This window comes from Benincasa hispida, unplaced genomic scaffold (genome assembly GCF_009727055.1).
Source record: "Benincasa hispida cultivar B227 unplaced genomic scaffold, ASM972705v1 Contig674, whole genome shotgun sequence".
In the NCBI taxonomy this organism is placed as follows: domain Eukaryota; kingdom Viridiplantae; phylum Streptophyta; class Magnoliopsida; order Cucurbitales; family Cucurbitaceae; genus Benincasa; species Benincasa hispida.
Genome location: NW_024065018.1, coordinates 121,302 through 146,059, shown reverse-complemented (window position 1 = coordinate 146,059; position 24,758 = coordinate 121,302). Strand labels below are relative to the sequence as shown.

At 36.9% G+C, this 24,758-nt stretch overlaps 1 protein-coding gene across 1 annotated transcript in view; it reads right to left on the bottom strand.

Moving 5' to 3' along the window:
* LOC120069912 (ABC transporter C family member 2-like) overlaps positions 1-24,405 on the bottom strand; it is a 67,154-nt gene extending 42,749 nt beyond the window's left edge. Inside the window, exons 1-9 of the mRNA XM_039021752.1 lie at positions 23,912-24,405; positions 23,277-23,663; positions 22,832-23,010; positions 22,405-22,444; positions 16,853-17,009; positions 16,608-16,722; positions 16,448-16,528; positions 14,510-14,534; positions 6,530-6,586 (exon numbers count right to left, since the gene is read on the bottom strand). Coding sequence (XP_038877680.1) covers positions 6,530-6,586; positions 14,510-14,534; positions 16,448-16,528; positions 16,608-16,722; positions 16,853-17,009; positions 22,405-22,444; positions 22,832-23,010; positions 23,277-23,609 — 987 coding nt within the window. The 5' untranslated portion in view covers positions 23,610-23,663; positions 23,912-24,405. The remainder of the gene's footprint in view (positions 1-6,529; positions 6,587-14,509; positions 14,535-16,447; positions 16,529-16,607; positions 16,723-16,852; positions 17,010-22,404; positions 22,445-22,831; positions 23,011-23,276; positions 23,664-23,911) is intronic.
* Between the last annotated feature and the right edge of the window lie 353 nt (positions 24,406-24,758).

Here is a 24,758-nt window from a genome sequence, read left to right as displayed (position 1 = left end):
TTGAAGGTTTTAAAGAGGACTAGCCAACAATTTCTGGCGAAGAGACAGTCAAAGAACAAGTGTTGTAAATCTTCTCCTGCTGATTTACATAAAATGCACTGATTAGGAGAAAGAAAATGGGAAGGCAGCTTGTGTTGCAGGACTGAGGCACTGCTTAAGGTTCCAAAAAGCATGATCCAAACCGTAATATTCACTCTTTGAGGGCTGTTAGTCTTCCATAGAGCTTTTAAAAGGTGAGTGTCAATAGGTGAGGCCAAAGCAAGATGGTTAGACAAAGATTTTACCGTGAATGAGCCACTTGCTTCTAAAGACCAAGATCGAGAGTCAGGTCTGATTGTAGGCTTTATGCTGGAAATCAAGGAGAGCATGTTCTGAAAATCTGGTATTTCTTCTTCTTTTAATAGCCTTCTAAAGGGTAGAGACCATGAGAGGGTTTGAGAATCCCAATGATCCAAAACAGATCCATTTTGGTTGGAGGCAACTCTGACTAAAGAGGGAAAACTGAGTTTAAAGGGTGTGTTACCAGTCCAAGAATCATGCCAGAAGGCTATTCTGCTTCCATTTCCCAGTTTGAAGACTGCCAAGGCTTCTACTTTCAACCAAATTCTTGAGATGCTAATCCAAGGGCTGCGAAGACTGCAAAATGTCTTTCCAGAAGTGTGCCATTCACCAAAATTTCTGCCATGAATACTCTTTATAACTTGTGTCCATAGAGAGGAGTTCTCTTGGATAAATTGCCACCCCCATTTGGCAAGAAGTGCCAAATTTCTTCATTTTAAACCTCCTAGAGCCAGACCACCATCCTCTATTTTTTTTTTTTAGACAACCTCCCATTTTACCAAATGATTTAGCTTCCCTCCTTTATATCCTTCCCAAAAGAAATTTCTCATAATTCTTTCTATAGAGGAAATAACCTTTTCTGGCATTAGAAAGGAAGACATATAATAAGTTGGTAAATTTGAAAGAACTGAATTGCATAAAGTTGCCCTGCCGCCTCTTGAGAGGTTATACCTTCTCCATTTGTCAAGTTTTACTCTGAAGTTTGTCAATCACCGGCTGCCAAAAGTCTACTTCTTTTGGATATCCACCCAATGGAAGACCAAGATATAAAAAAGGCAGCTGCAATAATTTACAACCTAGCCTTGAGGCCAAGGCTTCTTGCTTGGAATTTTCAATATTGATTCCCCATATTGCTGATTTTTCTCAATTTATTTTCTGACCGGAGCACCATTCAAATAATGCAAGAGTTTTTCAAAGAATCTCTAACATTCCATCATCATTTCTACAAAATAAGAGGGTGTCGTCAGCAAATTGGAGAATTGATATATGGATATTATCCTTTCCTACCACAAATCTTTCAAACAATCCTTTTTCATGAATTCTGTTGACCAAGGCTGAAAGGACTTCACTAATTAAAAGAAAAAGAAAAGGAGAAAGAGGGTCTCCTTGTCTAATTCCTCTTATTGCCATAATTCTTCCTCTAGACCTTCCATTGAAGAATATGGAGAATTTAGGATGGGATATACCGTCCATAATCCATGTGATCAATCTTGGATCTCATGGAGGATTTTTTCAAGAAACTCCCCATCAACTCTATCGAAGACTTTTTCCAAATCAAGTTTTAGTATCCATCCCTATTTCTTTTTGACTCTATACTCCTCTACAGCCTCGTTTGCTATAAGAATTGGGTCAAGAATTTGCCTTCCTTCTATGAAGGCGCTTTGTGTTGAATTTATTAGGCGAGGCATTATCACTTTGAGCCTTTCCGCAAGCACCTTAGCCATTATTTTATAAACAATGGTAGATAGGCTTATAGGTCGAAAATCTTTAATCAAGACTGCTTCCTCCTTCTTTTGAATTAAGCAAATAAAATTCTCCTTAATACATGAGTTGAGCTTACCGTTGTGATAGAATTCCTCGAAGACATCTTTAAATCCATCCTTCAACAAGTTCCAGAAATGAAGAATAAATTCCACTGTGAAACCATCTGGTCCTGGAGCCTTATTTTTTCCCAAGGCTTGAATAGTAGTTTTAATCTCTGTTGTGCTGAATTTTGCAATCAAACGAGAATTACCTTTAGCTAAAACTCTTGACCAAGCCATATTCAAAGGAATTGAATGAGTAACCGTGCATTTTGTGTATAAATTGGAAAAGAAATCCAATATGACTGTTTCTATTTCTTTGAAAGATTTGGTTGGCAATCCTTGTTCGTTGAATAATTCAGCAATAAGATTTTTCCTTCTTTTAGCTGCAAGGAAACGATGAAAGAAGGAAGTATTCTCATCCCCCAATAGTAGCCAATTCAGCTTACTTTTTTGAATTAGGTCTCTTTCCTCTACTTGATAAAGAGATAATAGGTCAGCCTTTAAAGATACTCTCACATTTTCTTCTGCTGAAAAGTTATCAAGGCTGTCGGCTTGGAGGTCTTTCTCCTTGATTTCTTTCAGTAGAGATTCTTCTCTAATTTTCTGGTCTTTTTCGTGCTCTGCCAGCCACCTTTTAACACTCTGTTTTACCCTTCTTAATCTGGAATATAAGGCAAAACCAGCCCAATCTTGCTGTCCTTTTATCGACAAAAAGTTTTCAATTATCCGACAGCATTCCTTATTTTTTAACCAACTGTTACAGAATCTAAAAGGGGAGGGACCCCACTCAAAAGCACCAGCTTCAAAAAGAAGAGGGAAGTGATCTCATATAGTACAAGCTTGTCTTGATACTCTTGAGTCTTCAAAGAATTCATCCCAATTATGAGAAACAAAGAATCTGTCAACGAGGGATCTTGATATCACTACTCCTTCTCTTGACCAAGTGAATTTTTCATTGGACATACGAATTTCAAGTAGATTTGACTCTCTAATGAAATTATTGAAGTTTCTTATTTCTCTTGATGATCTTCCTATTGGGAATATTTCTTGTCTTCTTCGGATGCAATTAAAGTCTCCTCCAAGGCACCATGGGACATCACAAGAATCTGATATGGAAGATAATTCAGACCATAGGCTGTCCCTTTCTCTATAGCAATCAATCCGTATACGTTTGTTATCCAGCAGCTTTTTCTACAAATTGTTTGACATTTTAAGGTCAAAGAGTATGATGCTTTGAAAATCTCTAAAACTGAAATTTTTCCTTCATCCCACATTGATAAAATACCTCCTGCCCTACCCGAAGCTTCCACAAAAGCCCAGCCAATTTCTTTGGAGCTCCATAAATTATTTATAAAAGGTAGATCGAAGTTGTCTCTTTTGTTTCTGGGAGAAGTACTATGTCTGGGTTTATTTTTTTCAAGAGTCTTTTGATTGCCAACCTTTTATTTCTATCACCAAGCCCTCTGATGTTCCATAAAATAATCTTCATTATTGCTTCTAAGGTCTGTGAATTATGGACAATTGGTTAACCTGGAGTAAGTTCACACTCTTCGATCAATGAATTGAACTCCTGAGGTATGCAAGTTTTGATAAATGGTGATGAAAACAGGGATCTCTTCCTTTCAACTCCCTGTTCTTCCTCTGTTTGGAAGAGAGTTTTTAAAACATCCCCACTGTCAATTAAGTCTTATGCTGAAGTTTAGTCAATTTCCTGGAAGTCTTTTTCAAGTTCTTCACTGCTTACACTTGCTATTGATACATCTTTGAAGTCATGGGAGATTCCATGAAGTGGAGATCCTTGCAAAAGAGAGATATTTGGATCTGAATCCTTGAAAGATGGATGATTAAGGGGAAAGACTGACCTTTTTGAGTTTGTTTCTGAGAGTTGAAGTCTTATGCAGTAATCCTCAATTAAATCAGAATTTGAGATGGAGGACCACGATTTAATATGTGACTTATGTCTTCCTTCAAAATGATTGGGGAAAGGTTTGAAGAGGTGTGAGCATTTTTCATTGATCGAAGTAGTCTCAAAATCATTAAATTCTCTCGGTTGCTGAAGGGGAGTGAGTTGAGAAGGGCTGGCTGTAGAAGGAATAAACTTTAATGGTTTTTCCCCTGCTGAAACTGAAATGATGGAGCCCGACTTTTCATTTGGAAGAGAGAGAGTGTGTCTGCTCATAATGACTGAGGAAGAGTCGGCTTTTTTAAAATTTTCCATTGTAAGAGGGGGGGAAACATTGAGCATTAAATCCACTGGTTCTTTCTCTTTCCTCAATAATTGTGGCCGTTCAAATTCTTCGATTAAATGCTCACCAACCGGCTGATTTATAGGTTTCTTTTGCTGTAAAAAAAGGGAAGACTCTTCGACTACCGCTGACACATTCGTGTTCTTCTGTGATGGGAGATGGTTCATATTCTTTTTCTTTTGCAGAGGTGACTCTTGGCATTCTTCTTCACGGATTTCTGAGTTAAACAAAATGGTCTGAGAATCTTGGCGCGACTCTTCATATTCTTCTGGTAATTTCTTGCAGGCTGAATGAGGATGGTGCTTCAAACTCTTTTGATTGTGATCGGGATATCTCATTAAGGTTGCATACGGATCTCTTGCATACCTCAGCTTGGAATCTGAGGAAAGAAGAAAAGACCAATCTGATCCAAGCTCTTCAATTACTGCCCCTTCATCTTTCATGGCTTGATGGATTCGACATATTTCAATTGGATTGGAGAATTGGTTAAGAAGAAGATCACCCTTGAGAATTTTGAAGGATTCAACACACTTTATATCACCAAAATTCGAAAAGATATTTCCACGCTTTTCATCTTTAATTTCTATGGTTGCTGGCATAAACCCACAAATGTTTCTTCTTACTTTTATTCTTGCTTCCGCACAATTGATGAGGTTAGGAACGTCACCTGCTATGCTTTCAAGACCTCTGAAGTATGCTCCAATTGCTTCAAAAGTGGCTCTACACCAATAGTCCAAAGGTAGGTTGTTTATTGAGATCCAACCCCCAAATCCTTTCACAACTGAAGGTCTGCCGTGCTTTTCTTTGTTCCATCTTTCAAATAAAAGATGATAAGACCCTATTGATTGCCATTTTCCAGGGGCTTCTATCAGATCTTCCAAATTCCCTTGGTTTAATTTGACTAAAGCTTTGTCTTCAAACAGGGGATTGATGATAGCAGGTGTATGAAAAGCTTGAATCAGAGTTTTTTCTATCTCCTTCCACTCATTAAATGCGAAGAGCTTGGAAATGGTCCATAACTGATTAAAATCTTCTTTGAATACCTCTTGGCTTTTCTAAACCCAAAAGGCTTGCTTGTGGCATATCATCAAGGAATCTGAGGTAGGTTGTGAGATATAATCACTTTTTTTCACTACATCTGCGAATCTTGTTCTTCTATAATTATTTCCTTTTTTCGGGGAGCTTCTTTTATCCCAACTATGTTGAAGGCTCTGTTTTCTGTCTTCTGAAACAGGGGATGTAGTCTGGGAAGGTTCTAATGAGGGCAAGGGGAAGAGGGAGTCTTTTATGAAGTCACTTACCATTGTACTGAAGTCTTGCCATCCGGATGTTCCATCACCATAAGGGATATGAATGTTTTTTCTTCCTCCCATCCACGGCCAGACCCCGCATTCCACGAACCATCCTCTGTTGTCACGAAATTTGGAGAGACGGATGACATTTTAGTCGACTCTTTCCTTTAGAAGGAAGAATTCAAACGTTGGTCCATTCAATAGCTGTTTTAGACTTTCATCTAGCCATTGTATCATTGGAGAAGAGAAAAGAACCTTTTGTCTTTTTTCCATTTCTTATATGTATATTCCATTGAACACTTTCCACATACAGAAGAAGTGTTCTCCTATGTTGCAGCTTTTCGCTTCCATGAGATCTGAGTCTGAGGTAAGTATCAGTTGGGAAGGTACCGGAGAATAGGTAGAGTAAGGGAGAAAAGAAGCAATGTGACTGATCGGAGATGTTTAGCATCAATGAGGGAGGAGGTGGGTGAGGGGGTTAGGATCGGTGAGGGAGGAGGCTAGGGAAGGAGAGGAGAGAGGGGAGAGCATTTCAGACAATCTTTAGTTGGCATCAAAACCTGGTTTGTTTCCATTTCAAGAAAAAAAATTACTTTGTCAACAAGTTCCAGTATTGGAAATTTTGTGCATCATTATGGGGCTGTTTTTCTTTTTTTTTTTTCTTTTTTTCTAGGAGGAAAACAAAGCATTTCATTGATATAATGAAAAGTGGTTAATCGTAAAATTACGCTTGAGAAGGGAGACCAAAATAAACTAAAACTAGACAATTCATACTAAAGTTCTTGGATAAATGACCAGTACATTTCCACGGTCATTGATAAGATTTGAATTATATATGATAGTTACCATTATTGCGTAGTTTTTACCTTGTCAACATGCTTCAAAATTGGAAAATTTAGCTCATCGTTATGGCTACTTTACATTTGAATTAAATATAATATTATAATATCGTCATTATTGCACAGTTTTTGTCTTCGTCCATTTCCTTATTTTCCGATTATTTGATTTTCTTCGTTTCATTTTGTCGTTGTAACTGTGTCACCAATGTTCAACCTTCATTATAGTGATGAAACACCAAGAAGAAGGGAAAAGAAGAACAAAAGTAAAGAAGGAATGGCCCACCAACCTCGAGAAGTTTATTCAAGATGACAGGTCCCACAAATTGAGACATATCATTGCCAATCTGCAAGTCCTGTAACGTGTTAGTCAAATAGTGGGGACAAAAACAAAAAAAATAAATAAATAAACATGAACCAGTTGCAATTCCAAATGAAATAGCCTCTATAATTAGAAAGAACATTTGCTGTTAATTTAAACAAATTTTTTTGAACAATTTCTTGGGATATTCATTGTTAATTGTTGAATATTAAACAAAAACCAGTGCACACATTTTTTCATAAGCAAATCAGGGATGATTTTGGGACTATCCGTTTGGTCAAGTTTAGATCTCCCCAAGCCTGGAAACTTGATTGCTTTATTTGGCCACCAAATGAAAGTAGAAAGATACTACATGTATCCGTTAGTGTTGAAAAGGTTGGTTTATTTCTTGGGACATGATACAACATTTTCTTTTAAATGTTGAGAGAAATCAGCACTCAGCTTTCATTTTTCCCAATCAAGTTGAAAGGAGACATATACCAATCGGAGCTTGTCAAAGATGATAAACTTCACAAAAACTATGCAGAATTGGTACAAAAGAACAGATGAAATGCTTATACTTCTTGGGTGAGGAAAGAAAAAACAGTGGAGCCTCAGTTTCTTTTATATCTTGGAGCATTAGTCACTTTTCATTCTCTTAATGAAAAGTTAGGTATCCTTTTCAAAAAAGAAAAAAGGAAAAGGAAAAGAAAGAAAAATTAGTGGAAATGAACTTCAATTCTATCTTGGTGATTTCTAGACTACTAGTTCACGACTCTTGGAAAGACATTCATGATACTCTGGAATTTCAATCCAAGTGTTTTTTTTTTAAAAGGAAACGAGTCTCTTTATTCATTAAGAAAATGAAGTGAGACTAATGCTCAATTTACAAGGAATTCATAAGGATCAGCAGGTGCACCCGGGCATCTCACTAGGTTGACACCTGTCTCTTATACACATCTAGATGTGTATAAGAGAAAAGGAAACGAGTCTCTTTATTCATTAAGAAAATGAAGTGAGACTAATGCTCAATTTACAAGGAATTCATAAGGATCAGCAGGTGCACCCGGGCATCTCAACTAGGTTGACACCCCCTTAGCACCTCTCATCACATCCTAATTCTAGAAAAGCCTTTAAATTAAGTGATACAAAGGGAAACAATACTTGAAATGATAAAGAGAGAACTGGAAAATCATAACAAAAAGACAACTAAAAACGAAGCAATGAGAACTTCAGAAAGCTGAAGAAAGGAATGAATGTCAATTTAGACTGATTTCCTGACTAGAGTATGCTGCAAAGGAGCTTGAGAGGGAGCACCAAAGAGAGGCTTTCAGCTTGGCAGCTTCAAATCTTGAGAACCACGGGGTTTTCTTGTCTTTGAAGACTCTTTGGTTCCATTCAAACCATAACTCAGCTAACACAGCCTTAACAGCACTGACCCACAGAATTTGGTGTGATTTCTTGAGAACCAGCCCTATCAACAACTGCTGTACATTTAGGCTAAAATCTGCTCCAAAGGACCAGCACAAATTGAAGATATTGAAGAGCAAAAACCAGCAGCTTTGTGCATAAAGGCAGTCAAAAAATAGGTGTTGTAGGTCTTCCCCATTCCTTTTACACAAAGCACACATATTGAGGGAGAGGTAGCGGGAGGCAAGCTTCTTTTGCAGCACACTTAGGCAGTTTAAGGATCCAAAAACCATTATCCAAAGGACTATGTTTATTCTCCTTGGACTTTTTGATTTCCAAAGAGCTTCATAAAGTAGAGGATCAATTCGGGGGGCTTTGCGGAGAAAGTTGGTTAAGGATTTAACCAAGAAAGCTCCATTGGGTTCCAAAGACCAAACCTTTGAGTCGGGACGATCTTGCACCTTTAGGTTAGAAATGAGACTTAACAAATCTTGAAATTCAATAATCTCTTCATCTTTTAAGTACCGCCTAAAAGAGATGCTCCAAGAGTTGGTGCTGTGATCCCAATGCTCCCTCATAGAACCGTTTGGATGGGTGGCCAATCTAAATAATCTAGAAAATCTAGATGAAGGGGGAAGATTGCCAATCCAAGCATCTAACCAAAAAGCAATATTAAGCCCATTACCCAAAACAAACACCAATAGATTTTCCACCTTCAACCAAACCCTTGAAATGCTGGTCCATGGGCTTCTAAGGCTGCCCACTGCCTTACCGGATGTGTGACCCCCAAAAATCCGACTACCATGTATACTTTTGACCACTCTGCACCAAAGGGAAGAGCTTTCAAGCTGGAATCTCCGGCCCCATTTTGCTAAGAGAGCTAGATTTTTCTCTTTTAAGCCTCCCAAACCGAGGCCACCTTCTTCATGAGATTTAATCACAAGTTCCCATTTGGCTAAATGATTTAGTTTACCCCCTTTGTGGCCTTCCCAAAAGAAATTCCTCAATATTCTTTCTAAGATATGCAACACTTTATTAGGAATCAAGAAGGAAGACATGTAGTAAGTGGAGAGGTCCGAGTGTACTGACTTACAAAGGGTTGCTCTTCCTCCTCTTGAAATGTTGTATTTTCTCCATTTATCAAGAGTGCCTTGAAGTTTATCAATAACAGGCTGCCAGAAATCAATCTTTTTTTAGTAGCCTCCCAATGGAAGTCCTAAATAGAGAAGGGACAGTCGCTCTACTTTGCAATTGAACTTTTCTGCCCACTTATTCAACATGTCTTGGCCTATGTTTATACCACAAAGGGATGATTTCTCCCAATTAATTTTCTGTCCAGAACACCATTCAAAAAGGTCAAGAGTGGCCCGAAGAGACTCTAGCATATCATCATCATATTTGCAAAAGATAAGGGTGTCATCGGCAAATTGCAAAATTGAAACGTGGACTTTATCCTTACCAACCAAAAAACCTTCAAAACGATCTTTCTCATGTAACCAGCTGATTAAGGCATTTAAGACTTCTCCCACAAGGATAAAGAGGAAAGGAGAAAGGGAATCTCCTTGCCTAATTCCTCTAGTTGCAACTATCCTTCCACGAGGCCTTCCATTGATAAAGATGGAGAATTTTGGATTGGTGATGCACCCCAATATCCAAGAGATCCATTTTGAGCTGAAATTCTTCCTAATTAGGACTTTTTCAAGGAATGACCAGTCCACTCTATCAAATGCTTTCTCCAAATCAAGCTTTAGAAGCCATCCTTTCTTCCCTTTCGATCTATAGTCCTCGACTGCTTCATTTGCAATTAGGATGGGGTCTAGGATCTGTCTTCCCTCAATAAAGGCACTTTAAGTAGGGGTTGTTATGCTTGGCATGATTCTTTTTAGCTACTCAACTAGGACTTTTACTATTATCTTGTACAAAAGAGTAGTGAGATTGATTGGTCTGAAGTCTTTGACTTTCACTGCATCTGACTTTTTTGGAATAAGGCAAATAAAGTTCTCTTTAATACATGAATTGAGCTTACCATTGTTGTAGAAATCATCAAACATTTTTATAAGGTTGTCTTTTAGAAGATGCCAAAATGGATTAAGAATTCTGGTGTGAAGCCATCCGGCCCTGGTGCCTTGTTTCTTCCTAACCCTTTCACTGCTAGCTTGATTTCTAGAGCAGAAAAACTTACTATCAACTGCTCATTTTGACTTCTTGAGACTCTTGACCAGTCAAGGTTGATGGGAATGGCTCGAGGATCATTACTTTTTTAGTATAATGATGAGTAGAAGCCCAAAATGATATCTTCAATATCCCGGGTGGATTTGGTTGGAATATCTTGATCATTAAGCAATTCTGCAATCAAATTCTTTCTTTTTCTGGCAGATAGGAATTTGTGAAAGAAAGAAGTGTTCTCGTCCCCTTCTTTTAACCATTTTAGCTTGCATTTTTTAATTAGGCTTCTTTCTTCTGGTTGGTAAAAGGTTAGGAGGTCTACCTTCAAGGAGTAGGCTACTCCTTCATCACTGACCCGAGGAGATACTTCCACTGTTAGAGTCTTTTCTTTGAATTTCTATTAGTAAGCTGTCCTCTTTCATCTTCTTCTCTTTCCATGATCATGAAACCATTTCTTAAGGACTGATTTTGTTTCTCTTAAGTTTGTGGAGAGAGTAAAACCTGCCCATTTATGATTTTCCTTCCTTTTCAGAGATTTTTCAATCAATTTACAGCAGTCCTTGTTGCTCAACCAGTTGTTACAAAATCGAAACGGTGAGGGCCCCCATTCAAATGCTCCTGCTTCTAAGGTAAGAGGAAAGTGGTCTGACATGGTTCTAGCTTGTCTTACAACCCTTGAATTATCAAAAACTTCTTCCCATGTGCTTGATACAAGAAAACGGTCTATGAGAGATTTGGAAGCACCATTACCTTCCCTAGACCAAGTGAATTGGCCATTTGAGAGTGGAATTTCCAGCAGGTTGTTTAATCTGATGAACTTATTGAAGTTATTCATATCCTTTGTTGCTCTACCTACTGGATATCTCTCATGCCTTCTTTGAATATTGTTGAAATCTCCACCAATACACCACGGATCATCAAATTTCTCTGCCAGAGAGGATAACTCTGCCCACAATCTTCTCCTTTCTCGGTAATCACAAGGACCATATACATTTGTAATCCAGCAAATCTTTTTGTTTAATGTTTGGCATTTGATTGAAAGAGAGAATTCATCTTTTGAACTGCAGGAGACTAGGATTTTGCTCTCATCCCACATTGTGAGTATGCCTCCCGATTTTCCTTTAGCTTCCACCAAGTCCTAACCTACCTCTTTTGAGCTCCAAAGGCTTTTGATAAAGGAGTCCTCAATTCTGTCTTTTTTTGTTTCTTGGATAAGGCTCCTCACTGCTCACACTAGCCAACAAGTCATCATCTGAATCTTGGGAGAATGGAGAGGGGAAAATAAACTTGTTACGGCTGGGAATTTGACTATCTGTAGAGGTTTTGCCACTTCGGGTGCAGTGTAGAGAAGGAAGGATAGGACTCTCCCTATCAGGGCCCAAAGTTTGAGGATTAGCTTGGAGGTTAGCACAACTTACTTCAAGAATATCCGGGTTGGAGATGGCTGACCAGGGTTTTGAAAGGACGTGTACTTTCTGATGAAATGTCTGGGAAAAGGCCGCAGCCCAAACGATTTCGTTTTTGCAGAAGTGTAAGGCTTTAATGGCTTATTCCTTTTCACCTTCTGGAGCTGTCTGTGGGAGAAAGGGATAGAGACCGAGGCCTTCGGCTTCTCTGTGATAGAATCTTGAGCAACAGACTTCTCAAAATTGGTTGGAGACGAACCGACTTTCTGAGGAGGAAGAATCGGACCGGTATTACTGATTTTTCCCGAGTCAATTTTGGCGCCTTTGTGAGAAGAAGTTGAAGGGTCACAGCCCTCTGTCTTTTTTCCAATCATTAAGTCATTTTTTGGCGACTTTTTTAGGGGAAGTTGAAAGGTCACAACCCTCTGTCTTTTTTCCACTAATTAAATCATTATCCTCTGCAGACAGCTCTGAAAATAGCTGCTCGGGAAGATCAAAAGGCTGAGGGATGAGGCAGGAACGGGGGGGCAGCTCAGAGGATGAACGACCTCTTGACTTCTTGGCCTTGGATTCAATCTCTCTCATCTTGCTTTCTTTATTATCCACAAAGACTCCTGGACTTCTAGAGAACTTAATGTTGCGATTGAAGGGAAGGAGGAAGTTGAATTTTGAATTTAATGGATCACAATAAATGCCTTCATCACATTTAACTTCATTTAGCCGAATTAAATCAATGGGATTTGTAAAGTCAGATTCAAATAAATCACCCTTGACCTTGCTAGGAGGGTTGGATGTCGAGATATCACCGAAATTCAAGTAGATTGAGCCTCTTTTTTCATTTGAAACTTCTATTGTTGCTGGGACAAAACCACAAAGATTCTCCTTTACTTTAATTTTGGCCTCTGAGACATTGATCAAATTAAGTGTTTCCATTGCTATGCTTTCTAATCCCCCAAAGTATTTCCCAATGGCCTCGAAGGTCTGCTTGCACCAATAATCAATGGGTAAGTTCTTGATAAAGATCCACCCCCCATAACCCCTGACATAAGTTGGTCTGCCATGGATGGAGTTGTTCCATCTTTCGAATTTCAGATGGAAGGAGCCGAATTTCTGCCACTTGCCTGAAAAATTAACCAGTTCGTCCAATGAGTCTCGTTCCATTGTTACGAGAGCATTTTCTGCAAATAGAGGATTGATAATAACATTAGATTGAAAGTGGTCTTTGAGTGCTTTACAAATATGAGGCCAATTATCGAATTCAAATAGCCGTGAGACAATCCATAGGTTAGAGAAGTCAGGTTGGAGCACATCAGTTTGCTTGATAACCCATTGATGCTGCCTGTTCTGTTTTTTGACCAACGAAACAAGGGAGACAGGGGAACTCGGGTTCCTTGAGGAAGTCTGTGGCTGAAGAAGGGAACTCAATGATGGCTTGTCTACATTTGGGGGGGGGTGATTTATTCCCAGAAGAACACGAGTTTATTGAGGAATTCTTGAGGCAGCCGCTGACCATATCATTGAATTCTTGCCAGCCTGAGGTGCTATCCCCAAAAGGGATGTGAATGTTTTTCCTTACGCCCGTTGAGGGTCAGACTGCACATTCTATGTCTTCTATAAAAAACTGTGCCATTAGTGGAGAGAAAAGAACTTTTTGTCCTTTTTCCATGTCTTCTATAAAAAACTCATTGCACACTTTCCACATACAGAAGAAATGAACACCTATTTTGCAACTCTTCACCTCCATGGGGTCTGGGGCTGAAAGTTGAACTAATATCATCGGCGTGGTTTGATGCGGCAAGAGTTAAAATCCAAGGTTGGAAAACAAGGCTGAAACAAGATAGGAAAGGAGGTCGGGGGGAAGGGAAGGAGTCGGAGGGAGGGCAGAAGGGGAGGGGTGGAAGAGGCGATCAGAGGGAGGGGAGGCTAGGGAGGGCACTTCAATCCAAGTGTTTTATTAACCCTTCCATGGTACATCTTTGATGAAATTGAGTGCTGATTTTTCTGGGAGTTTGATCGCAAGTGTAGGAAAATTGGAAATTTCCACGTAAAAATTGAGAAATGGTCCCAAGCATAACACTCTTACAAAGTTGATTGAGGGATCAAGGAGGAGAGAGAAATGGTCAGAGAAGGCACAGGGACTTGTTTAGATACCCTAGAATTATCAAACATCTCAACCTACTCCCATGTACCTAAAAATTTGTCAATTAATGATTGACAAGAGTCATCATTGGGTTTATACCAACAAAATTGGCCTTTAGACAATGGTAATTCCACAAGTCTCAGCTCCGTAATAATCTGATTAAAATGTCGCATTCCCCTAGTAATCATTTAGTCCATAAACATTCATAATCAACATTCCCTTCTTTGTGATTTTAACATGCCTCGATGGTTTCTATGTGTTTTATCTAGAAATAATTGGCTATCATCAACTTTGGTGATCTTCTATTTCTTTAAAAATTTTGGATTGGAATGCTTCAAAGTTGGATAAACTTTTTTTTTTCTTTTTTCCTTTTTTTTCTTTTTTCTTTTTTTTCTTTTTTCTTTTGTGATAAAGACAATAACTTCAATTAGAAAAAAATAAATAAAGAATACAAAGGCATAAAAAAAAAATCAAGACCACGAAAGAAACCCTCATTGAAAAAGGTTGGATATATCTAAACCTTCTCTTTTCTTTCAAGTGTATAATTCATATTTTAATTGGGATGCAATTGCCCCTATAGATTCTTGTTTTCCCCTTTTCTTTTGTCCTACTTTGTTTTTCCTTTTCCCCTTTTCTTTTGCCCTACTTTGTTTTTCCTTTCTCCCTCTGGGGCCTGTATCTTTGAACAATTTTGTTCCTTTTCATTCATCGATGAGAAGTCTACAAAAAACCAATTACTCTTTACAGGATACTTTCCTAAATTGGGGTTTTAATGAATACATCAAATACATTCCTAATCTACTTCCCTAAATGTGCGCTAGTTATATCAAGTGATAGATCACATTACCTTCCAGAGGCCACCCAACCAAAACCTATAAATGAAGACGAGAGAAGAAAATTAATTATAGACAATAAAAGATTGCGCAACAAAACAAGCAATATTCCTTCATATACTAAATTGAAGTAAAACACATTCAATTCATGTTCAGTACTTTCCATATTTCAACTTTTAGTCAAATTCTATAAGATGCCTGTGATGTAAATCCCAACCTCCCAGAAGGGAATTCGTGGGACAGTTAATTTGATTTTGCTACTATATGATATACCAAATAAATATTGCAACAGTTACTGTTGGTTTATTTCTTTAAGACATTTACCGTATATAATTTATTAAGTGTATTTAAATTGTGATTGGGTAAAAGCTTTTTCCTTATGTTATTAGGTTTTCTTTTTCTTTTTTTTCTCTCTTTAAAAGAAACGTAACTTTTTATTGGGGAAATGAAAAGAGATTGATGCTCAAATTAAAAAAAAAAAAAAAAAAACAGATTAAGCTGGAAAGATAAAAGCAACCGCTGTTACTATGTATAACGAGAAAGAATTATTTTCTGAATTATACCTTGAAAATCAGATGGACTGAATAAAATCCTAGGATACTCCTAAACCTAACCCTAACCCTAGCCCCTAATGCCGTTTATGTCATCGCCACCGATTTTTCTGCCGACTATCGACGCAGGTGTACATCAGCCATTCAATTGGAGATCAATGGTGTTTTTTGGTTCAATCATGCCTACTCGTGAATGGCATTCATGTATTTGATACATATGAATGAGTCAACTAAGGATCAAACCAAGAAGTTGTGGAGGACGATTGTATTTACCAATTTCCTTGTCGGTCTCAATGAGTTTGCAAGGTTAGCTCTAAGGAAATCTAAGAGCCCTAAACAAATTCAAATTCTGATTTGGATATTAATTTTTGGCTCCCTTAACGGTTCGGATACCTTGTAACATAAACTTCAGTCTCACCATTTATCTCCCTCCATTCACCCTCTCTGTTTAGCAAATGGTGAAGATTTACAGCACTTGGGTTGCTCGTTCTCAAGCAAATGTTGGTGGAAACTAATCTCCTGCTTTAATCTACGTTGGGTTTTTGGGCACTCATTTCATGAAAATATCTCTCAAGTCTTGGTTGGTCCATTATTATCATCTCAAGCCAAGTTACTACGGTCAAATGCAGCCAAAGCCTTGATTCCAGAAATTTTGTTCCAGCATAGCCAGAGAGTTTTCCATGACAGATCTATTATGTCTGATCATTTTGGCTCAGCTCGTCTTCTAGCTTCTTCTTGGTGTTCCCAATCCAAGTTTTGTGTTTTTTTTTTTTGGCACTGTTGCCAAGGAAGTCCAAGTTTTTTTTTGTTGACTATTCCATTCAAGATATTTGTCTAAATCAGAATACTTTCATTTCGTTATGACATCTTGTATTTTACTTCAATAGTCGTATCTTGTATTGGGATATGATGAGGGTGCTATAAGTGTGTCAATCTAGTTGATATATCTGGGCCCGCCTATCAATCCCTCATATTCGAGTTTCCCGTGCTTATTATATCTCATTATAATTCGAGCATTAGTCTCTTTTCATTTCATAAATAAAAGGTCTTGTATTTGTTTTAAGAAAAACAAGGTTATAGGTAAAATCATCAATAAAAACCCTCTCCTGTCAATGTATTTTTCTCTGAAGTTTTCAAGGAAGAGGTTCGTCGTAATGTTATTCTCCTTTGTTTTTTTGGTAGCATGTATTTTTTAGCATTAGTCTCTTTTTATTTATCAGTGAAAAGTCCTATTTCTTTTTTAAAAATAAATAAATAAAATAGAAGAAAGGCCTCCAAGAACGCAAAAATGTGATTCATAATGAGGCAACTCCTTATCAGAACAGAATAAGATAGTAACATTAATAACTAACGAAATGAGGTTTCCAATCATATATATGGTAAATTGGTAGTTTACGGCACCTCCCTCCAAGGCTACTGTTTAGTGCTCTAAGAAGCCATGGTTTGGATTTATGAGATTCTTCCTCCCAAGTTTTCTGGAAGCTAGAGAAAACAGTATATAAGATCCAAAAATAATGTGAAAAAATCAGATAATGATGCAGTGAGAGTGAGATGACCAGACTTATCGTATAATGTTTCAGTTTGATCCCACATATCCAATTTCCATATATCCTTCTCTGTAAGTGGCCTTTCGTATCCTAGCTTCATTATGTGATCCATCCATGCAAAAGTAATTTCTAGTAAAAAGTAACCACAATTAAAAAGGCAATACATATTAGCAAACTACCTCATAAAATAGCAATCTATATCCTCCACGTTTCTCCACACAAAGGTAATAATGCTGGATTTTATAAAAATAATACTTACTTGAAAATAAATTCACATGCCGCTCAGGACATATATCTTCTCCGTCAGGAAGTTTTTCGTATTCAGGAACATCATCAGATTCACTACGTAGGGGAGTATGACCAGGATAAGGATCCAAGCTAGGCATATATGGGAGCAAGAGAACACCAAATAAAGCCTACAGCAAGAATATAATCTCAGAATAAAGTTACCAAGATGGAAGAAGATGAAATCCAACTAAACACTCATAGGTTGTTTAGTTTGTTGATTTTATTGGATGGGGATACTACTGTTAATAAAAATGAACCACTCTCGAGTTTTTTATTTTCTTTTGAAAAGGAGAAAATAATTTTCAGTAATAGAGAAACTACAGAAGTAACGCAAAACAAACAATTCTACAAGGCGTAGACTTGAGAAAAGAAAAAAGAAGAAACAACCAAAGATAGAACCTAACAAAAGAACAAAGGATTGTGCAATCTTCCTCGATGGACAAAAGAACAAGGCATGTCAGCATCATGTTGTGTCTGTGTCGTGTATCAATGTTTGCACTTCATAGCAAGAAAATTTGTGTTTGGGATTTGATTTGTTTAACACGAGGTCTGAAGTATGGGTTTAAGTATTTTTTTTTATTATTATAAAGAAGTCGTGGTATGTTACATATTATATTTTGCAATTAGAAGTAAAAAGATTTATATGACATGTCATTTGATCTCCTTTTAACATTAAAAAAATGAATTCAGGCATATTTGAATTGCCCAGGAAAAAAATTGTTTTCCAAAAAGTTGTTTTCATTTAAACTGTTTAAAATAAAAACACCTATGTGTTTTGTAACATTTTAAATTGTTTGGCTTTCAATACACTCAAAGTATTTCTATTAATGTTAGATTACTATAAAAGAAGACTATTAAACGCTATGAACTAATAATTTCAAATTTGTATTTAGAACACTGAATTTTTGTGTTTTTGTTTTTGTTTGTAGATAATTGGTCAAGTTGATCATTGAAACTCCTTGGTATAATCGCTTCGAGGCAGCAAAGCTCAATGCCTCGCTTTGGTGCTCCATTTCTAATTGCTTTGAAGCCTACTCCTTGCAAGACATAATTTTAAATTGGCAATCTTTTTGTCAACTGGAAGATTAATCGAAGCATCAGAAGTAGAGACAGCAGCTTCGCTTTCTTTAGTACTCTTATTTGTCTTAGCTTCTTGATGTAATTTAGATTTCTATAGCCTAGTTCTATATTTTGTTTGGTTGCAATATTCAGATTGTATTGCTTCATTAGACTACTCTTATTTTAGCCTTTGTTGGCATTCTCAATTTGTTGGATATGATGAGGGTGTTATGGGGTGTCAACCTAGTTGAGATGCCCTGGTGCACCTACTGATCCTTTGGTTTCCTGATTGATTTCCTTGTATTTGCCTTTATTATCAAAGTACTCATCTCTTGTCCTAATTATATTGATTAATAAAGGCTGTTTCCTTTTCAAAAAAAAATTGGTCGAGTTGATCATTAGAGTTAGTCGTTGGAGATGATCAACGGAATTGATCGCCAAAGGGGGTCGTCAAAGTTGGCTGCCGAATGTAGTCATCAAAGCTAGCCACTAGAGTTGTGCGTCAGAGGTGACCATTGTAATTGATTAACAGAGATGGTCTTCCTTAGAAGTGGTCGTCGGAGTTGGTCACTAGAGCATGTCGTTAGAGTGAGGTGGTGATAGTTGCCGACGGAGGTTGTTTCTGTAGTTGGCTATTTCAATCAATGAGTTGTAAATAATGCTACTATAGCACAACAGGAGAACCATTATCCCTCATTTTCTTAACACACGCCACAAATGTTGAATGAGCTATTATAACCCACTCAACCCATTCCAAATTGGGGGCCAAACAACCTTATAAATTCATTGATTGTACAACTAACAACTATTATAATTGAAGTGGAGAAAAATATTTGCGATTTCGACCCGACTGATAAGATAACATATTGGAAGTACGACAATTTCTCTCTTCATTTTTGGGAATATCCTTTAGATCCTCCATGCACTGATCATGAGAATTTTTCAATTTTTGATTTTACAAACTCAATGGATCTTTCTTTTCTATCGAAAAGGAAACAAGCCTCTTCATTAATACAATTGAATGAGAATAATGCTCAAAGTACAAGAGAGTTATACAAAGAGCTTACAAAGAGCTTAAAGCATAAGACCTATGGATCAGGAGGTGCACCTGAGCATCTTAACTAGGTTGACACCACCTTAGCACTCTCATCAAAATTTCTATTTAAATGTGTACCAATTAAGAGCTGCTGAATGTTTCCTCTAAAATCATTACAAAAATCCCATGAAATATTGAATAGAGTGAACAATTTCCACCAACTGTTTTCAGAGTAAGGGCAAGTGAAGAGGTGTGTTGTAGGTCTTCTCCATGTTGTTTACATAAATGGCAAATGGAGGGGAATAAACAACTAGCAGGTCGCTTATGTTGCACCATCGAGGAAAAATTTATGGGACCAAATACCACTATCCACAAAAGAATGTTGACACGCGTTGGACAGCTCAGTCCATACATATTTTCTCTCCTTGTAGTCATTCGGCCCATGCAGATTTGTAACCCAACATGTCTTCTTGCACAATGTAATACACTTAACTGAAAGCAAATATCCCCCTTTAAGAGTTTCAACAACCGACAACTTTCTCTTTTCCCACAATGTCAATAGGCTTCCTGATTTTCGAAAGGATTCCACAAATTCCCAGCCAATGTTTTTAGAACTCCATAAGGACTTGATGAAACAATTATCAAACTCTTCTTTATTTGACTCCTGTATTATAACTATGTCTCGATTGTGCTTTTTCAAAAATCTTTTGAGGGCCAATCTCTTATTTACATCCTTTAAACCTCTCATATTCTAGGAAACTATTTTCATTTCAGAACTTAAAATTTCCACCGTGATTGGAGGAAGGGATTCAGCTAATCCACAATTAGCTACTATTGAGTTCAAATGAGTTGGAATTTCTGTAGACTGAGTTGGTGAAAGTTTATCAGCAATCTTCTCATTAACAAATGGTTCTTCCTCAATCTGAAATTAAACATTAAGGTCTATCACAGATAATTCCTTCTACATTATAGCCGCTTGCCCTTCCTCTTTCTCATACAGCTCAACATCTTCACTACTCACACTGAAGGGAGAATCAGCTACTAATTCGCTTTTCTTTTTTAATGAAGGCACTGGAGAAGGACTTGGTGTACCTCTCAAAAATTGCACCTTCGAATTAGGAAATGAGAACACAGAGTGATTAAATTGTTTAGATTGAGAGGTTAGAGGAGCTAACCTGCTAGATTGAATTAAGGCTTGAACTTGAGTACAACATACTTCTAACAAGCCAGGATTGCTCTCAATAACTTTCTTCTTGTTGGCTAACCTTTTCCTAGAAGTCGACTTGGATCTCTTTGTTCTTGCAAAGTGCTTGGGAATGGCTTGAAAAGGTATGGGAGTTTTCTTACTTTTGATGGGCATCTAGCCGTTGCAACACTGGAAGTTTCAACAGCAGGAGAAGTCGATGAATTCATTTGGGAAGAGGAGCAGTCATTATTTCTCTATCTGCAGAAGTTATTGCTGGTAACTGAAGCGTCAATTGAGAGAGGCTAATGGATTTGAAGATGCAGGGGACGCTGAGTTGTTGTTGATGTAACTTGGAGCAATCGAAGTGGGACCAGTTGACTATTGGGTTGCCTTCAAAGGCATTTTAATTTGGCTGAGATCAACGGATCTTTCGAGAATAAATCAAGTTATGATGGATGAAGGTTTTTCTTTGCCATCAAAGAAATTTAAGGGCAAAGATGTTGATTTTAATTTCTATTCCTTTGCATGATCAGTTGCAAAAATCAACGTTTCTTTTCTCAAGATAACCTTCACACAATCTTCTCAGTCGTCTTATTAGGTTTCAAGCCGAAACTTTCACGCCTCTAAAGCGAAAACAGATTTATTGAAGCTTACCCTCTCCATTTACTCGAAAGAAAGCCCATTCTGGTTTCCAAAAAAAATATTGATATTTTTTTAGAACAACACAACTATACGGGTAGGGGATCGAACCTCCAACTCTGGGAGGAAGGTCATGCCAATTACTTTTAATTTAGATATTTCAAGAAAAGGCTTGTGTTCAGCTCATCACTTCCTCACCAATGTAGCACTAGTCTCTTTCACAACCTTTCATCTCGTCCACTCATTCAGTGAGCACTCATGTGAGATCAAATGTTACTTTAACCAAATGTTTTTTGAGCTCTTCTAAGGATCCTTTCTCCTCTCCAATTGTTCGTGATATTGACTCTTAATGAAGCATTTAATGTTTGGGGCAATTGCAACTTTAATTTTTTAAAAAAAATGAAAATCGGGCATGTGTCTCTGGGTTTTGCTTTTTTGCAAACATGTCAAAAAACTCTCTTGATGTTTTTTTAAGTTTTTTTAAAAGGATAGTAAATGAAAAGAGGCTAATGCTAAGGATACAAAAAGAGACATAAATACTGCAAATAAGAGAAGTATGAGTAGTGAGGGAGTTGAAGCACATTTAGTTGATATAGAGATCGATAATCTCCTACCAAAGACTCTTTTGCAGAAGAATTCAAAAGTCTTTCTTCAATTGAGGATAGAAGGAATTTAGTCAAAGTTTTGCAATCACAGTATTAGTTTTAAGTAACAGTCACTTCGTCCCAAATTTCATTCCTTAATTGAGATTTGTAGACTGCATATGAAATCATGAACGAAATCATGCCCTAATCACTACAAATTATGATCTGATTGTGATTCACGGCTCCGCTATGTGCAATGCTTCTTGGTATCACAGAGACTTTGGAGGATGTTATTTTCCCGTTGGTTGATGCCTTTTCTGGAAGCCTGTGGCCCTTTTATTTTGATAGTTTGAAGTTGATCGTTGGACATTTTTTGACTTCCAAGTCCTTTAATCTTTAGTTTCTCTAGGGTCCTGCTTCCTTCGGTCTCTTTTGCTCAGAGCACATGGTGTTGGGTTTTCTCCTTTTTTTTGGTGTTTTGTTTGCATTATTATTTTTAGTTTTTCTCGAGGAGGTGTTATCTTTATTTGAATTGTAATATCCTCAATGTAGCTTTTGTATTTTTACCATTAGTCTTTTTTCATTATTTCAACGAAATTTTCTTGAAAAAGAACAAGGCAGAAGAAGCCAATAGAATAAAGAAAATTTAATCCAACAAGCTACTAGAATAACCACCAATTGTTTCAAAAAAAACAACAAACAAAATAAGCGAAAAAAAAGAACAAAAAACAAAAAGAAAAAAACATATTTCTATGTATGTATCCTATGAAACAAATATAAATATTTCATTTCTCAATATTTGTTCTGTGGCTAACCAAATAAAATAATTTAAAATTCTCAAGCACTAGTTCTTTTTTTTTTTAATAACTAAAGAGAAAAATGAAAGAATATAGGGAAAACAAAAAAAATCTCAATGTACTAGTTGCCCATGCATAATTATCAAACTCATTCAGTAACACCTATAGAGTACAAAATAATGCAAAATTGCATAACACATAAGATACAGAAAACAAACCAACCTGGAAGAAGACTTCACTGATGTACAAATATAGGACATATCTGAAATGACAAAAGTTAAACGGTGAATTTATGTTACAACTAAATGTATGCTCAAGAAACCATCCAATTTTTTTTTCCTTTTTAACATCAGAGAACTTGAGATTTTTCCATGATATTTCACAGATGCCTAAGATATACATTCAGTTGAATTTCCAATTAATATCTCAATATTAATAAATAGATATTAACATCCGCAAATCTTAGTTCCTTCCACATTTGCAAAAGACATCATGGATTTTTTACATGAAATTTTCTAATAAATAGGAAGAACAGCAGGAACAAAATGGTAAAATGAGCAGGAACAAAATGGTAAAATGTCGTCCATGTTTCATAAATGATTTTAAGAATTAAATTAAACATATACGTTGAGAAAACATTTAGAAATACCTCTTGTAGAAATCCTTCACCGATAGAATTAGGTTGAGCATTACAATATCTGCTACTAATATATAAACAACTCCAAACCTGACGATCCATCGAAACTCATAAACATAAACTTTGGTTTCAACAACAAGCATTACAAGCATTGAGCACCAAGCAAAAGTCTGAACTATCAGGGCAACCACCTAAAACAAAAGGACATAAGACTTAATATTAACGAACTCAGTTAAGAAACATAAGGTCAACTATTTGAAAGAAAAATTTGGTACAAAGTTAAGTAATATTAGAAAGTCAGAAACAACCTACAAAAAGACTTAAAAATTTTCATTTAACTAAATTGGGAAGTACAAGGTCAAAACATTCCTTTTGTTACGCTTGCAGTATGTGTGAATAATTGCAGCAAAGAAATAAAAGATCAACAATAATTCTAAGTATTCTAAGGAAATTATACCTCGAATGGAGCAAGTGCAGTCTGCGCATCTAAATTCAATACTGAAATTCCCATGATCAATTTGAGTAAAGGCTCAAATGCACAGTAAGCAGCCAATAAACACAACACGTAATTGTATATCCCTGACTTCAAACAGAACCTCTGTACTTTAAAATCCTTCTTGATCAACCATATTCTGTAGATGCACAAACCCAGAACAACCAGGTGAGAAATAACAATCACGAAAGAGTCAATGGCACATGGTGTGTAAGCGCCAAAAGCATTCGCCACTGCGTTCGTCCATACACCACCAGCAACTGGACGACAATACCAAACAAACGGCTCAAACGTCATTCTTGCTCTACTTTTTACTTTCTTGCTGCGTAGTCAGCTTCAACCAGGGCGAACCTAAGCATGAGTTACTCAATCAGCATGAACATTCTGAAACATCCCTTTGATTATTCAAAATCAATTTTTTCATACCATCCAAATTAATTTTGAATGCTTAAAAGCATATTTCTTATTTTGAACACAGACATGCTGAAACATGCTGGAAGTCCCGCATGAGATGAAAATGAAAAAAGTCCACTCACCTTAAACGAAGAACTAAAATTCATTTCTTCAAACACGAAAACAAGTAGAAAAAATCCAATTACCTCAAACGAAGAACTAAAATTCCTCGCCGTAGTTCCAACGATCATTAAGATAACAAAAGAGCAGGTAACATCCCGAGTACATGCACTTCTCCGACGAACTTCCTAATCGTTTTGTGGGCCTGAAATCGGAAACAATTTTCGAAACACGAACACTAATACTCTGTCTTCTTTTGAGAACGCGTTTTTGGTGATTTTCGATGGATTTTAACTCTGGGAATTTCGAACACAGTGATTACATTTATGAATCTGGCTACATTGTCGGAAAACCTCCATCAAGTGCACTCCTCCACTAATCGGCTCCTCTTCTTGACATTCAATAGTCTCTTTCGACTCTCAATCAAGTGGAAAAGCAAAGTCGATTGGTGAATTGATGGTGAGGAATTTGGCGAGGGACGTCGGAAGAGAAGCCTTTTCAAATACTTCTCATCGCCCAAAATGAGGACTGGTGGCTATTTGGCGGGCGACAGTGGACTCTCCGAATGGCTGAGGTTAAATCACCCCACAAAAATAAAGGAAACAAACAAACAAAACAAAATTATACAATTGACCTCCTTTTTTATTTTGGCTAAATGTCCTTGACTCAAGTATACTCTAGTTTCAGAAAAATCTTTAAACTTTTAAGCAGAAATCAAAAAATAACCAAAATTTTTAAAGTTTCAAACATATCTTAAACTTAGACATTCAAAAAAATTTAGAAATATCCAAAATCAAAACAGTAACCATTTTTCTAAAAAGTAATACCTTTTTTTAACCAAAATCATCTAAAAATATAGAAAATACTTTGAGTTGATCCTCAAAACACATGTAACATGCTTTCCAAAAGAAAATCATTTAGAGCATGCAATAA